The sequence below is a fragment of the Giraffa tippelskirchi genome, chromosome 2, assembly GCF_054371585.1.
Source record: "Giraffa tippelskirchi isolate mGirTip1 chromosome 2, T2T-mGirTip1v1.2.pri, whole genome shotgun sequence".
NCBI classification, from domain to species: domain Eukaryota; kingdom Metazoa; phylum Chordata; class Mammalia; order Artiodactyla; family Giraffidae; genus Giraffa; species Giraffa tippelskirchi.
The window spans coordinates 125,476,850-125,491,092 of NC_137276.1; the positions used below are offsets into that span (position 1 = coordinate 125,476,850).

The 14,243-nt window shown below is 39.6% G+C and overlaps 1 protein-coding gene across 7 annotated transcripts in view; it reads right to left on the reverse strand.

Moving 5' to 3' along the window:
* Nucleotides 1-14,243, reverse strand: part of PLCH1 (phospholipase C eta 1) — a 247,135-nt gene that overhangs the window by 42,698 nt on the left and 190,194 nt on the right. For all 7 annotated transcript variants that reach the window (XM_081570572.1, XM_081570577.1, XM_081570578.1 and 4 more), the window contains one exon: nucleotides 11,252-11,359. In XM_081570572.1, the coding sequence (XP_081426698.1) occupies nucleotides 11,252-11,359 (108 nt within the window). The remainder of the gene's footprint in view (nucleotides 1-11,251; nucleotides 11,360-14,243) is intronic.

Here is a 14,243-nt window from a genome sequence, read left to right on the forward strand (position 1 = left end):
GAAATGAATCTGAGAAAGGAAGTCCAGGTCTCAAAGTCCCAACACGTTTCATCAAGTGACCCAGAGTCTGCAGGGAACACATGTGTTGGAAGGTCCAAAGGAGAAAGTGTGTAAGAGCATGAGTGTGCCCAGTATCGCACAAACACCCCCCAATAAGCATCAGCTCCCTTCCCTGGCTCAGGGCCATGTGAGGAGTTGGAGACAATGAGATGAACTGTGGCGGTTATGCCCAAACACTCACCAGCAGCAAAACAAGGCTAAAAATACAAAGCTGGGCCGACTGGTGCTGGTGAAATAATGAATACTTAATACAAAGGCTATAATTATTCATTTCACATCCTCTCAACACTTGGAGCAGCTGAAGGAATGATATCTCTGCCCGTTGGTCTCTTCCTTCCCTGTGATTTATAGCATGAGAATAAATAAACATGTGGCTGAGGTTTCACTAGTATATTATCATTTGACCCCGGAACTCAACAGCACTACTGAAAGAAAGCTGAAACGGACACTTGACCTGGTGACTTGTCAGCCACCCTACAGCTGCTGCACGGACCAGAGCAGAAAGTCATGCCTCTTGCTCTTTTGTTCCCTGAGCCCACAGGGTAGGGAGGATGCTGCAGGAGGAATAGGGAGAAGGGAGGGCAGCCCTTTAATATGGTCTGGGGTAGTTTCCACCTGAGCCCCAGTCAGGCTTCCTAATTGCCATTTCTGAGAAGTAAATATGACCTAGGAATATTGACCACAAATAAATAAGGCAAGCACAAAACACATTCTTGTTCCATCTCCAGTGTGATATGAAAAGTGACTGGAAAAAGAGAGGGCTGACCACTTCCAGGCTGGGGAGCAGCCAGAAGTGGGAGGGGGTGGGGTAGAGGGCTGCCCCGTAAAGAGAGACTCCCTCAGACACTGGTGCTCACCTGGGCTGCACACTAGAATCACCAGGGACCACAGCCCAGACCGATGACACGGAATCTCTGGGCTGGGACCAGTGCAGTGGGATTTTTGAAAGCTCCCCTGTCATTCCAATGTGCAGCCAAAGTTGAAGGTCTCTACTTTAAAAACAAAAAAAACTGGAATATCTCACCATCCCCAAATGTCTTTTCCCCTCTCTGGGCTAGAGCTGCAGACAGGAAGGATAATACATTAGCTGCCCTTTGTGACAGCCTTAAAGCTCTCCAAGCCAGTCATCTGAGTGTCTTGGGTTGAAGAGCAGCTGCCTCTTAGCTATCTGAGGCTCTGCGATTATTCCTGTCCTCTCCTGCCTGCTCTTTTAGCTCCCATTGAAACACCTTCTTCTGCTCAGGACTTACATTAGAGATAATCATGCCACAGCTGCTATTCTTGTTACTGATTTCAGCTAACATTTATTGAGTATAAATTATGTGCCAGGCACTGTTCTGAGTTCTTTACTGAGTATGAACTTAACTCAGCCATCATGATAATCATTTTCCTTTTTTTTTCCTTCAGTTAAACAATTTCATTTATGCAGAGGATGAGAATGGCTTCTATTTCCAACCAGGAGAAGTCACTATTCCTTTTTTTCAAATTGAAGTATAGTTGATTTACAATCTTATATTAGTTTCAGAATGGGAAAATATGTTTGCAAACGACACAACCAACAAGAGATTAATCTCCAAAATATACAAACAGTTCCTGTAGCTCAATACCAAAAAAAAAAAAACAATCAAAAAATGGGCAGAAGCACTTTGGAAAATAGTATGGAGGTTACTCAGAAAACTAAAAATAGAATTACCATAGGATCCAGCAATCCCACTCCTGGGCACATATCCAGACAAAACTATAACTGAAAAGATCCATGCACCCTATGTTCATAACAGCAGTATTCACAGTAGCCGAGACCTGGAAGCAACCTAAATGCCCATCGACAAAGGAACAGATAAAGAAGATGTGGTACATGTATACAATGAAATACCGCTGCTGCGTCGCTTCAGTCGTGTCCGACTCTGTGCGACCCCATAGACGGCAGCCCACCAGGCTCCGCTGTCCCTGGGATTCTCCAGGCAAGAACACTGGAGTGGGTTGCCATTTCCTTCTCCAATGCATGAAAGGGAAAAGTGAAAGTGAAGTTGCTCAGTCGTGTCCAACTCTTCGAGACCCCATGGACTGCAGCCTACCAGGCTCTTCTGTCCATGGGATTTTCCAGGCAAGAGTACTGGAGTGGGGTGCCATTGCCTTCTCCTACTCAGCTATAAAAAAGAATGAAATAATGCCATTTGCAGCAACATGGAGGCAATTAGAGGTAATTATACCAAGCAACATAACAAGACAAATACCATATGATATCACTTATTGTGATATCTAAATTATGGCACAAATGAACCTATCTGTGAAACAGAATCAGGGACATAGAGAATAGACATGTGGTTGCTAAGAGGGAGGAGGAGGAGAGTTCGGAATTAGCAAACAAATTTTTGCTTTGGTGGGAACAGGAGGGAAGGATTGGGAGTTTGGAATTAGCAGGTGCAAATTGATATATATAGAATGAATAAACAACAAGATCCTGGGATTTCCCTGGCAGTCCAGTGGTTAAGACTCCATGCTTCCACTGCAGGGGACGTGGATTTGATCCTCAATCAGGGAACTAGGATCCTGCATGCTGTACAGCATGGCCAAAAAAATTAAGAAAGAAAAACCCAAGTTCTACTATATAGCACAGGGAACTAAGATTATCATACTAAGTAAATCAAATAGAGAAAGATGAATATCATATGATATCATATGTATCGATTGATTGATACAATAGGCTCTTATAATACAGAGCCGATTGATTGATATCATATGGGAATCTAAACAAAAGGATACAAATGAATTTATTTAGTTTGGGATTAGCAGATTCAAACTGATATATATAGATATACAACAAGGTCCTGGGACTTTCCTGACAGTCCAGGTCTAAATAAGTTCTGTTTCCAGATTTATTTAGAAAACAGAAAGGGACTCACAGACAGAAAATAAACTTGTGGTTACCAAAGGGGAAAGGTGTGCTGGGGGAGAGATAAATTAGGAGGTTGGGATTAACAGATACACAATATAAAATGTATAAAATAGATAATCAACAGGGACTATACATCTTAGAGAACTCTACTCAACGCTCAGTGTGTAACCTACAAGTGAAAAAAACCTGAAAAACAGATGTATGTATAACTGAATCATATGGTACCTCTAATTTTTGATTTAAGGAACCTCTGTACTGTTTTGCATAGTGGCTGCACCAATTTACAGTATGTGACCTGTGAACTTCCAGATGTTCAGGCTGGTTTTAGAAAAGGCAGAGGAACCAGAGATCAACTTGCCAATATCCGTTGGATTATTGAAAAGGCAAGAGAGTTCCAGAAAAACATCTATTTCTGCTTTATTGACTATGCCACAGCCTTTGACTGTGTGGATCACAACAAACTGTGGAAAATTCTGAAAGAGATGGGAATACCAGACCACCTGACCTGCCTCTTGAGAAATCTGTATGCAGGTCAAGAAGCAACAGTTACAACTGGACATGGAACAACAGACTGGTTCCAAATCGGGAAAGGAGTACGTTAAGGCTGTATATTGTCACCCTGCTTATTTAACTTCTATGCAGAGTACATCGTGAGAAACGTTGGGCTGGATGCAACACAAGCTGGAACCAGGATTGCTGGGAGAAATATCAATAACCTCAGATACACAGATGACACCACTCTTATGGCAGAAAGTGAAGAAGAACTAAAGAGCCTCTTGATGAAAGTGAAAGAGGAGAGTGAAAAAGTTGGTTTAAGTTCAACATTCAGAAAACTAAGATCATGGCTTCTGGTCCCATCACTTCAAGGCAAATAGAAGGGGAGACAGTGTCAGACTTTATTTTTCTGGGCTCCAAAATCACTGCTGATGGTGATTGCAGCCATGAAATTAAAAGACACTTACTCCTTGGAAGAAAAGTTATGACCAATCTAGACAGCATATTAAAAAGCAGAGACATTACTTTGCCAACAAAGGTCCATCTAGTCAAAGCTATGGTTTTTCCAGTAGTCATGTATGGATGTGAGAGTTGGATTATAAAGAAAGCTGAGCATTGAAGAATTGATGCTTTGAGCTGTGGTGTTGGAGAAGACTCTTGAGAGTCCCTTGGACAGCAAGGATATCCAACCAGTCCATCCTAAAGGAAATCAGTCCTAAATATCCATTGGCAGGACTGATGTTGAAGCTGAAACTCCAATACTTTGGCCACCTGATGTGAAGAACTGACTCATTTGAAAAGACCATGATGCTGGGAAAGATTGAAGGCAGGAGAAGGGGACGACAGAGGATGAGATGGTTGGATGGCATCACCGACTCAATGGACATGAGCTTGAGTAAAGTCCAGCAGTTGGTGATGGACAGGGAGGCCTGGAGTGCTGCAGTGCGACCATAGGGTCGCAAAGAGTCAGACGTGACGAGCGACTGAACTGAACTGCACCAATTTACATTCCCACCAACAGTGTAGGAAAGCTCCCCTTTATCCACACTCTCTCTACCATTTATTGTTTGTAGGGTTTTTTTTTATGATGGTCACTCTGACTGGTGTGAAGTGAAACCTCATTGTAGTTTTGATCTGCATTTCTCTGATTATCAGTGATGTTGAGCATCTTTTCATGTGACTCTTAGCCATCTGCATGTCTTCTTTGGAAAAATGTCTCTTTAGATATACTGCTCACTTTTTAATTGGGTCGTTTGTTTTTTTTTGACATTGAGCTACATGAGCTGTTTGTTTATTTTGGAGATTAAACCCTTGTCAGTCAATTTATTTGCAAATATCTTCTCCTATTCTGTGGGTTGTCTTTTTGTTTTGTTTATGGCTTTCTTTGCTGTGCAAAAGCTTTTAAGTTTAGTTAGGTCCCATTGTTTATTTTTGTTTTTATTTTCATTACTCAAAGAGGTGGATCAAAAAAGATCTTGTTGCGACTTATGTGAGATAGGGTTCTGCCTATGTTTTCCTCTAAAAGTTCTATAGTATCCAGTCTTACATTTAGATATTTAATCCATTTTGAGTTTATTTTTGCGTATGTTGTTAGAGAGTATTCTAATTTCATTCTTTTACATGTATTAATAGCTATCCAGATTTCCAACCACTGCTTATTAAAGAGACTATCTTTTCTCCATTGTATATTCTTGCTTTCTTTGTCAGAGATTAGGTGACCATAGATGTGTGGTTTATCTCTGGACTTTCTATTCTATAGTTCCATTGACCTTTACCTGAATAAAGAAATTGTATAAGTGCATATACATTAGCATAGTGCTGGTACTAACAAGCTTTCAACAAACAGTTCACATTTAAAAGCGGATTTTAGCTTAGGTATAAAAAATAACAGTACAGTGACAGGCAAATAGCAAAAGGTAATGTTTCTTCAGAGCTATTAAGCATGCATTTTCAAATATTATTAGAGCAACCACTCTTTATCTACTTTAAGAAAAACAAAAATACTGTTCAAAATGAATACGCCTGGGTTCATACATCTGTACATACATTACATACATGTGGGTTTATATATGACAGTGTACCTTCATGCTTTGATATCGTCCCTGCTCCAATGATAGAAAAACAAAGAGAAAAGTCATAAGTTTGTCAAAATAAACAAGATCACTGCAGATCATAAATGTGTGAGCTCCATATTCACAGAGGGCAAAGATGACCAAGAATTTAGATCTGATAGTACAATAGAGACTAAAGGTGCTCCACATGCTTCGGGAGATTAGAGCTGGTCTCACAAGGTGAAACCAAGGTAGTGAAGAAAACTGGAATGGGAGCCTGACTTATGGGCTTACGCGTGCTCAGTCGCTTCAGTTGTGTCCAACTCTTTGCGACCCTATGGACTGTAGCCCTCCAGGCTCCTCTGTCCATGAGGATTCTACAGGCAAGAATACTGGAGTGGGTTGCCATGCCCTCCCCTCCAGGAGATCTTTGCAACCCAGGGATTGAACCAGTGTCTCTTATGTCTCCTGTAATGACAGGCGGATTCTTTACCACTAGCACCACCTGGGAAGCCCCTCACTTAGAATAGGAAGCAATAAAAAAAAATACTGTGAGGAAGATTCGAAATTGAATATCAAAATAAGAAGACTACCAAAATGTTCACTTGCTTCGTGACTGAATGAGAAATATCTTCAACATCTCCAGTGGCGGGGAACTCCAATCAATCGATCAATGTAAGGTCTAGTTAGGAACTTGGGGCACAGGTAGGCTGTGTTTATATGTGTGGGTGCCAGGTGGAGTGGTGCTTAGAGTTCACATGGAAGCAGTCACCATACCACTAGAGAAGCAGGTTAAACAGACAGAGGAGGAGAATGGAAGGGAAAAAAATCATTCCACTGAAAACTGAACCTTCAACTTCAAATTCTAAAATTCATGTGGAAAACCAATGCTAAGATGAAGTGCCAAAAACATCAACACATGAAAAGGAAACTCACTTGCTTTGAATGAAGTATGTTCAGATGCTCAAAGATATAAAGAAATAGTCTCATAAAAAGAACAAGAAGCTAAGAAGCCAAATAGTAAAATAAAAACAAGTGTCTATGAAAAAGCAATAAAAAATTTTTATAAATCAAGTATATAGTCATTGAAATTAAAAGAATAGCTGGGGTAAACTCTAGATCAGACATAGCCAAAGAGATAATTAATGAAGTGGAAAATAATACTAGAGCTAGTACCCAAGATCAGCAGAGACATAAAGAAAACATTAAAGAATAATTGACAGATAATTAAGACAGAGAATAAACTAAGATTCTAACCTAATTCTAATTGTACTGCTAGAAAAAGAGAAACAATGAATGGCATAAAAACAATATTCAAAGAAAAAATGGTTGAGATTTCTCTAGAATGAAAGAAAACATAGGTTCTCTAGTAAGAAGTGAATACTGAGTGCTAAGAAAAATAAACTGACTCTCAGTCATTTGATAGTGAAGTCACAGAACATCTAGAATAAAAAGGGAAGATGAATTACCAACAAGGAATAATTGTAGAAAACAAGGTTACCAAGGGGGAACAAGGAGGAAAGAGATAAACTTGGAGACTGGGATTGACATACACACACTACTATATGTAAAACAGATAACTAATTAAAACCTACTGTATAGCACAGGGAACTCTACTTAAAACTCTACCCATCTATATGGGAAAAGAATCTAAAAAACAGTGGATATATGCATATGTATAACTGATTCACTTGCTGTACAGCAGAAACTAACACAACATTGTAAATCAACTGTGCTTCAATAAAAATTAAAGAAGAAAAGGAATAGTTGAGTTCTCAGTGATAGTAATTTTCAGAAGATAATACCTTTTAAATACAAGAGAAATATCTACATATACATATAGATAACACATACTGTACACTAGACCTTAAATGTTCATTATCTTAACTCTCTGTCAGGGCAAGGAGGAAGAAGTTGTATCATATATTAGAAAATAACTGGGATTTTCAGCTCACCTTCCACTCCTCACCCTTTGTCACCAGGATGCAACAGCAAGCCTGGCACATGGGCATTTACTGAGTAACAGGGATCTCACAATATCCTGAGGGAATTCATCCCTTCCCTGAGTGCTGACAAGTCTTCAACCAACAAGATCCTTAATCCTCCTCAAAATGGCTCAAATCATACAATGAATAACTTATGAAAGAAGCTCAATCCAAGGTGGTAGGAAGGGAGCAGACTATTAAAGTGTTTACTGTGAGACATACACAGAGTGAATATGATTTGGGGGTATTAATATAACACAAAAAGTGGTTGCATGTTACTCTACAAAGGCTCATTTAAACTTGTTGGAAAGCTTGGTGTTCACAGGATGAGTTTTATGTAGGTGACAGTTTGATATTTGTGCTTAAGAAACTGGTTGAGCTCAGATTCAGAGAGTCCAGGGGGAAAAAAGGTATCAAATAACTCAGCAGAAGAGTAAAATAATCAGTGAAGTTGAAATATGGGCTAGAAAGTCTGTAAGGCACACTGACATTAGAGGACCCCAAAAAGATGAATAATGGTGAGCTGGCCTCACTGAATCACATCTGTTAGATTACTGCTCTGTGGCTGAAAGGAATTGTCCCCTGAGTCTTTGATCTGTGTAATTCCCGGGTCACTGAACACATCAGCTTTATCTATGGCTTATTACATCATAAGCAAGATTTTCTCTATGGCTGAAGCCTCAAAATAATAGGGCAGATGCCTAAAGGATTCAATCAATTCAACAACAGAAAGCATTTATTAAAAGAGCAAAAGTTTTCAGTGTGGGTATGGGTTTGAATTCCTTAGTTAGAGAGCAGACTAGGAGGAGAAAGAGGGCCAGCATGAGGGTCCTGCCTTCCACCCTGCTTCTAACCCCAAGGTGAAGCTGGGCGAGCAGCAAATCCTGCCTCTGACCTTTGTATCTGCTGTGCCCTCTGCCTGGAACATTCCTCAGATATCAATATGGCTAACTTCACTTCCTTCAAGTCTTTGCCCATGTGTTACCTTCTCTATGAGACCTTTCCTGGCCCTCACATCTAAATCTTCCATAGACCCTTTACACATATCTTCTCTCCCTTTCCCCCTTATTACTTATCACTGCCTAGTACACATGCTACCTATTTGCTTTGTTTCTTGTCTGTCTTCCCTTCTCCCACCAAGGTACAGACTCCACAAAGGCAAAGACTGTTTTGTTTTGTTCATTGATATGTGCCCCAACATCTACAGCACACTAGCTACACCTCCATAAAAATCTGTTGAGTGTGCACATGAATCTTGCATAAGCCCCATGACAGCTAGTGTTCCAGTATCCCTGAATGCTAAGCTAAAAATCTTTATCTGTTGCAATAATTCAGATATAACTTATAAATCTAACCACATTCTGTTAACTCCAAACTGAGGTTAATAACTTCCTCTAAGGTAACTATTGGTTTCATACCGACTATGCACAGTACATCCGCTTTTGTAGAAATCTGATCACTTGGTTTAGATCAAGCAGTTTACATTCAACACTCAGATAAGGCATCTGAGCCCTCTGCTGACAACTAAACTAGAAATTGACTGATTGCAGGATAATGCTTTGGCTTTCTAAATATAGTACTGCCTTTTCTCAGAAGAGCTCAAAAATAGAGAAAAAAGATTTGAAAAGGATGAGTAAAAACCTTATCTATTTCTGCTAGAATGTTGGTTTCTGCATATATTTTCTCTCCTAAAGTCTAACAAAGAGACACCTGTAAAACGTTATAGGTAAGGTGCTCTTCACATTCACTTAGGCCCAAATCAAAGAATCCAAGTGAAAGATCATGTCTATCTTTATGGAATCATGTTCTAAACTGTCTACCTATATGGGTGCCTAGACATCAACCAAGAGATTATGAAGCTTGAGAGGAACCCAGATGGATAGTTTCACAAGTGAAGTAATTGATTTGCCTCCATAACACCTCAGCTAATTCTCTTTTGTAATTATAGATATTTAACTTAGAAAGTTAGAAGGCTCACTGACATTAGAAGAAATTTTAAACTATTGGGTGGATTTAAAAACTAGAATAACGGGTTTCCTCAGAGCAATAAATACTATTGTAATAGTAGCTAAATTTCCACCACTCATTTTCACTAAAAACTACATTCCCTAAACACATAACTTGGCCAAGACTCTTCTTTCCTTGGGATTTCCCTGGTAGTCCAGTGGCTAAGACTCAGCGCTCCCAACACAGGAAGCCCGGGTTTGATCACTGGTCAGGGAACTAGATTCCACATGCCACACCCAGGAGTTCACATGCCACAGTGAAGATGCAAGATCCCAAGAGCCATAACAAAGACCTGGTGTAGTCAAATAAATAAATAAAAATAAACACTCTGTTTATTGCTTCCGAACTGTGGACTACTCTGAGGCTGGCAACCAAGACAACAAGCAGAAACAAGAGGCAAAGATACTGAAATTCATAGACAAAAATCTGGTTTATAAAATAAAGTTTAGAAAAAGAACTAAATTACCTATAATCACAAGTAATTACCAAAATGGCAAGTAGCTATAAGAGCAAAAGCGAAGAAACTAAAATATTAACTGTATTTTCACTTATGTAAATCTATTTAGATTAATTTTCTGTAACCATAGCCTTATTCGTGGTATTTAATTGAGCTAATAACAACTATTAAAAGGCAATAGATTAATACAGATGGTGATTTTTCCTTTTCATTTCAAGGCTGAATCTTGTCCATGTCATCCCTTCTAAAATGCATTAAAGCCAAGAAAGAACTATCTACTGAGACTTCAGTTGTCACTAAGCTCTTGTTCTCTTTGAAAATAATACCAGCTCTCTTTAATACCTATAGGAAGCCACCACCGTTATTATCTTGAAGAAAGAAGACTTTTTAATGATGGAATAATTGAATTCAGGGCAATAATGTAAATTAGAAGATTTTGTGTAATATTTTCTTTTTTAGAAGGTAGGATAATAGTTCTGACATCTAGAGAAATATTACTTTTCTGTAGAAATGAAATTGTAAACTCTACAACAAATTAACGTGAGCAGGTGCTACTCTCAGATTGTCACAGGATCCTGGAAATCACGTGAGCTATAGAAGGTGGGGGAGGTCAAGAAGGGATGGGAAATAGGGAGGTCTTTAAGCCTTACATTTCTCCCAGGTTTGCATTTCCATTGGAGTACCTGGCTAAATGGTGCTGCTCTGTTTAAAAACAGAGCTTCTTGTTCTAGGACAGAAGTCTGAAGCAACATGCAGGTGACAAACTGCTCTCTGCCATTTTATCTAACATGTGGCAAATTAAAGTTTTAACCAAGAGTCTCATTGTCTGGAAGAACTTGGAGATCTTCTGATCCAAGGCGCATTCTCTCAGGGAGGGGATGAGCATTCTAGAGAAGCAGATCCTCTTGCAGCTGGGTTCTGTGAGCCAGCTTTGAATGGTGGCATGGTGGAGCTGCTAGCAGGAGGCAGGGAGACAATGCTAAAGCCAGTTTATTTCACCAGACAGCGACATTTCCAACTGCAATTTGAGTTTTGACCAAGTTGTAATAGGAGGGAATTGGTCCCTGGAGAGAGGGTCAGATGGGTTAATCACTAAGATTCCTTCCAATTCTAAGACACAACAATTCTTGATTCAGTCACTCAGTAAACATTTGGGAGTCCTGTGTGTCAGCACACAACGTGATTTTCAATACATATCCTTTCTACAATACAGCCACCATATTTGTGAATATTCCGGCACAGCAGCAGTTTTTACTATAGCACATGGAGGGTAAAAATTATGGTCAAGCCTGTAACTTACATAATGGAGCTTGAACTTGCACTCATCTTCAATTTCATCTGCGCTGTCTTCATCAGAAACTTCTCCTTCTTCGGCATCATCTCCAAGGTGGTAAGGCAACTTCTTGCCCTGAAATGAAACAAAACACCTAATTTAAAAATGAAAATTCAGGGACTTTCCTGGTGGTCCTGTGGTTAAGAATCCGCCTGCTAAGGCAGGGGACACAGGTTCTGGGAAGATCCCACATGCTTCAGGGCAACTACTGAGCCCTCATACCTAGAGCCCGTGCTCTGCAACACCAGAAGCCACCATGATAAAAAGCCCAGAGGCCACAATGAAGAGTAGTCCCCACTCACCACAACTGGAGAAAGCAACAAAGATCCAGTGCAGCCATAAATAAATTTTTAAAAAATGAAAATTCAGCAAGATAGGGGTATGAGGATTAAGAGGTACAAAATACTATGTATAAAATAAGCTACAAGGACATATTGTACAGCACAGGGAAATAGTCATTATTTCATAGTAACTTTACATTGAGTCTAATCTATAAAAATATTGAATCACTATGTTATACACCTGAAGCTAGTATAATGTTGTAAATTAACTATACTTCAGTTAAAAATAAAAGTGAAAATCACAATAGCCAAAAAGTGGAAATAACCCAGTGTCTATTGACAGATGAATGGATAAACAAAATGTGGTACACATACACTGAAATATTACTCAACTTTTAAAAAGTGAGGAAATTCTGACTCTTGCTACAACATGGATGAACACTGAGGACATGAGGCTAAAGGAATTAAGCCAGTCACAACAGAGTATTATATGATTCCACTTATATAAAGTACTCAGAGTAGCCAAATTCATAGAAACAAGTAGAACAGTGGTCTCTGGGAGCTGGGAGGATGGGTAGCTGTTTAATGACTGGAGTTTCAGTTTTGCAAGGAAAGAGCTTTCTGTACAAGACGATGTGAAAGTACTTAACACTACTGAACTGTACGCCTAAAGATGGTTAAGATGGTAGGTAAGACTTATGTTGTATTTTACCACAATTAAAAATAATTTTTAAAAATTGAAAAATGAAAATAAAATGTGTTATTCCTTACTTCAGACTGACTTGAAGGCAGATTGCTTGAATTAGGGACAAAACAAAGGGGGAAGAGACTTTAAAGAAAAGGCATTTTTATTACTTCCAAAGAAGGCTGAGCACCAAAGAATTGATGCTTTTGAACTGTGGTGTTGGAGAAGACTCTTGAGAGTCCCTTGGACTGCAAGGAGATCAAACCAGTCAATCTTAAAGGAACTCAACCCTGAATATTCACTGGAAGGTCTGACACTGAAGTTTCAATACTGAGCCACCTGACTCACTGGAGAGAACCCTGAAGCTGGGAAAGATTGAGGGCAGGAGGAAAAAGGTACCATAGAGGACAGGATAGTTGGATGGCATCATCGACTCAATGGACATGAGTTTGAGCAAATTCTGGGAGACAGTGAAGGACAGGGAAGCCTGGGGTGCTGCAGTCCATGGGGTCGCAAAGAGTTGGACGCAACAGCAACTAAAAAACAACAATTAGGGGTACTATATTAACAAATGAAAGTCAGATCAGGCTTCTGTTTGAGAATATATGACTTGCCATAATAGGCATCACCCCACCCCATGTCCTTAGAGAAGTCTGTTCTCCTAGGCAGGTTCAAAGTGCCATTCCTTCCTGCTGGTGATCCCCTCTGCACAGAGCAGGCTAGTTTTTATGACAGGATAGTGCAATGATATGACTGCCCAGCTGGAGCACACCCCTCACAACCAATCACTAACATACTTCAGGAATCAGGGGCTTTTGGAAAACGAGGGGGAATTCCTATGGCAAAAGGATAGAAAACCCAAGTTATAGAATTACATGCTCATTATGATCTCAGTCCAAGGAAAAACTGGCAAGAAATATGGTCCATTATTAAGAGTACAAATCTCTGGGTAATAGCACTATGGACGATAGCTATTTTCTCCTTTTCTACATTTCCAAATTTATATTCAGAAAAAGAAAAAGTAAATAACCAGAAGGCATGCCCCAGCGGCCTGATAAGAGCTTCTAGGGCAGGTAAACATCTGTATCGATAAAGCATCATACTTGCAAGCAGAAAGGAAAATTAATAGGAAACTGAATCCCTCCCCAAATTTTGGGGGTTTGGGGAGACAGAATCAGGCTCTGTGGCTAAGTGGCCAAGGTCACAGTGGTAGGCAGCCTCTAAAATACCCCCAATGGCTCCTACCTCTTGGTTTTCATGCCCTTCTAGAATTCCTTCTCCTTGATTGTGGGCTGGATCTAGTGCTCCTTCTAATGAATGGAAGACAGCAAGAGCAAAATGTCTAATAACTTTAGTTCTATGAGGGGATTCCTAAACACACAAAGATGGGGGAAATTCTTTAAACACAGAAGGATGTGCAAATGCTTGGCAGCCAAAATTAATAATACATTTCCAAATATCTTCCCAAACAACTAACCAGGCTATCTTTTCTAAACTCAGGTTCCAGGGAGTTCTAGTATTTCTGCTTTTCACACCATGGCTGGCCCACCTTCGGCACTCTGGATCTTTCCCTCATCCACTTCTCCTACCTCCGCAGAGCCAACAGCATAATCAGATTTTCAGAGAACTCCTCCCTCCCAGTTTTCCTGTACCTTTCCTGATACCCAAGCACTTGGCCTTGGGTGCTTGGCATAGTGATAAATTCAAAGCTGGTTAAATCATTTGTGTAATGAAAACAAAATCTATATTAAGAATCCAAACTCAGGGTTTGAATACTTAAATATTTTCTTCAAATTACAAAAGGATGTTTATAGGTTTAAAAAGTTGGTATTTAATTTGCCTTCATACCACCGTGTAATACAGTTCTTGTTTGTATGTGCTATTTGCAAAGTGAAAACTACATTCTTTCCCATAAGAATATATATAACATAGATATATAAACATGGGTATATATATACATTTTTACTATGATTCTAACTTAGAATAGCAAAAT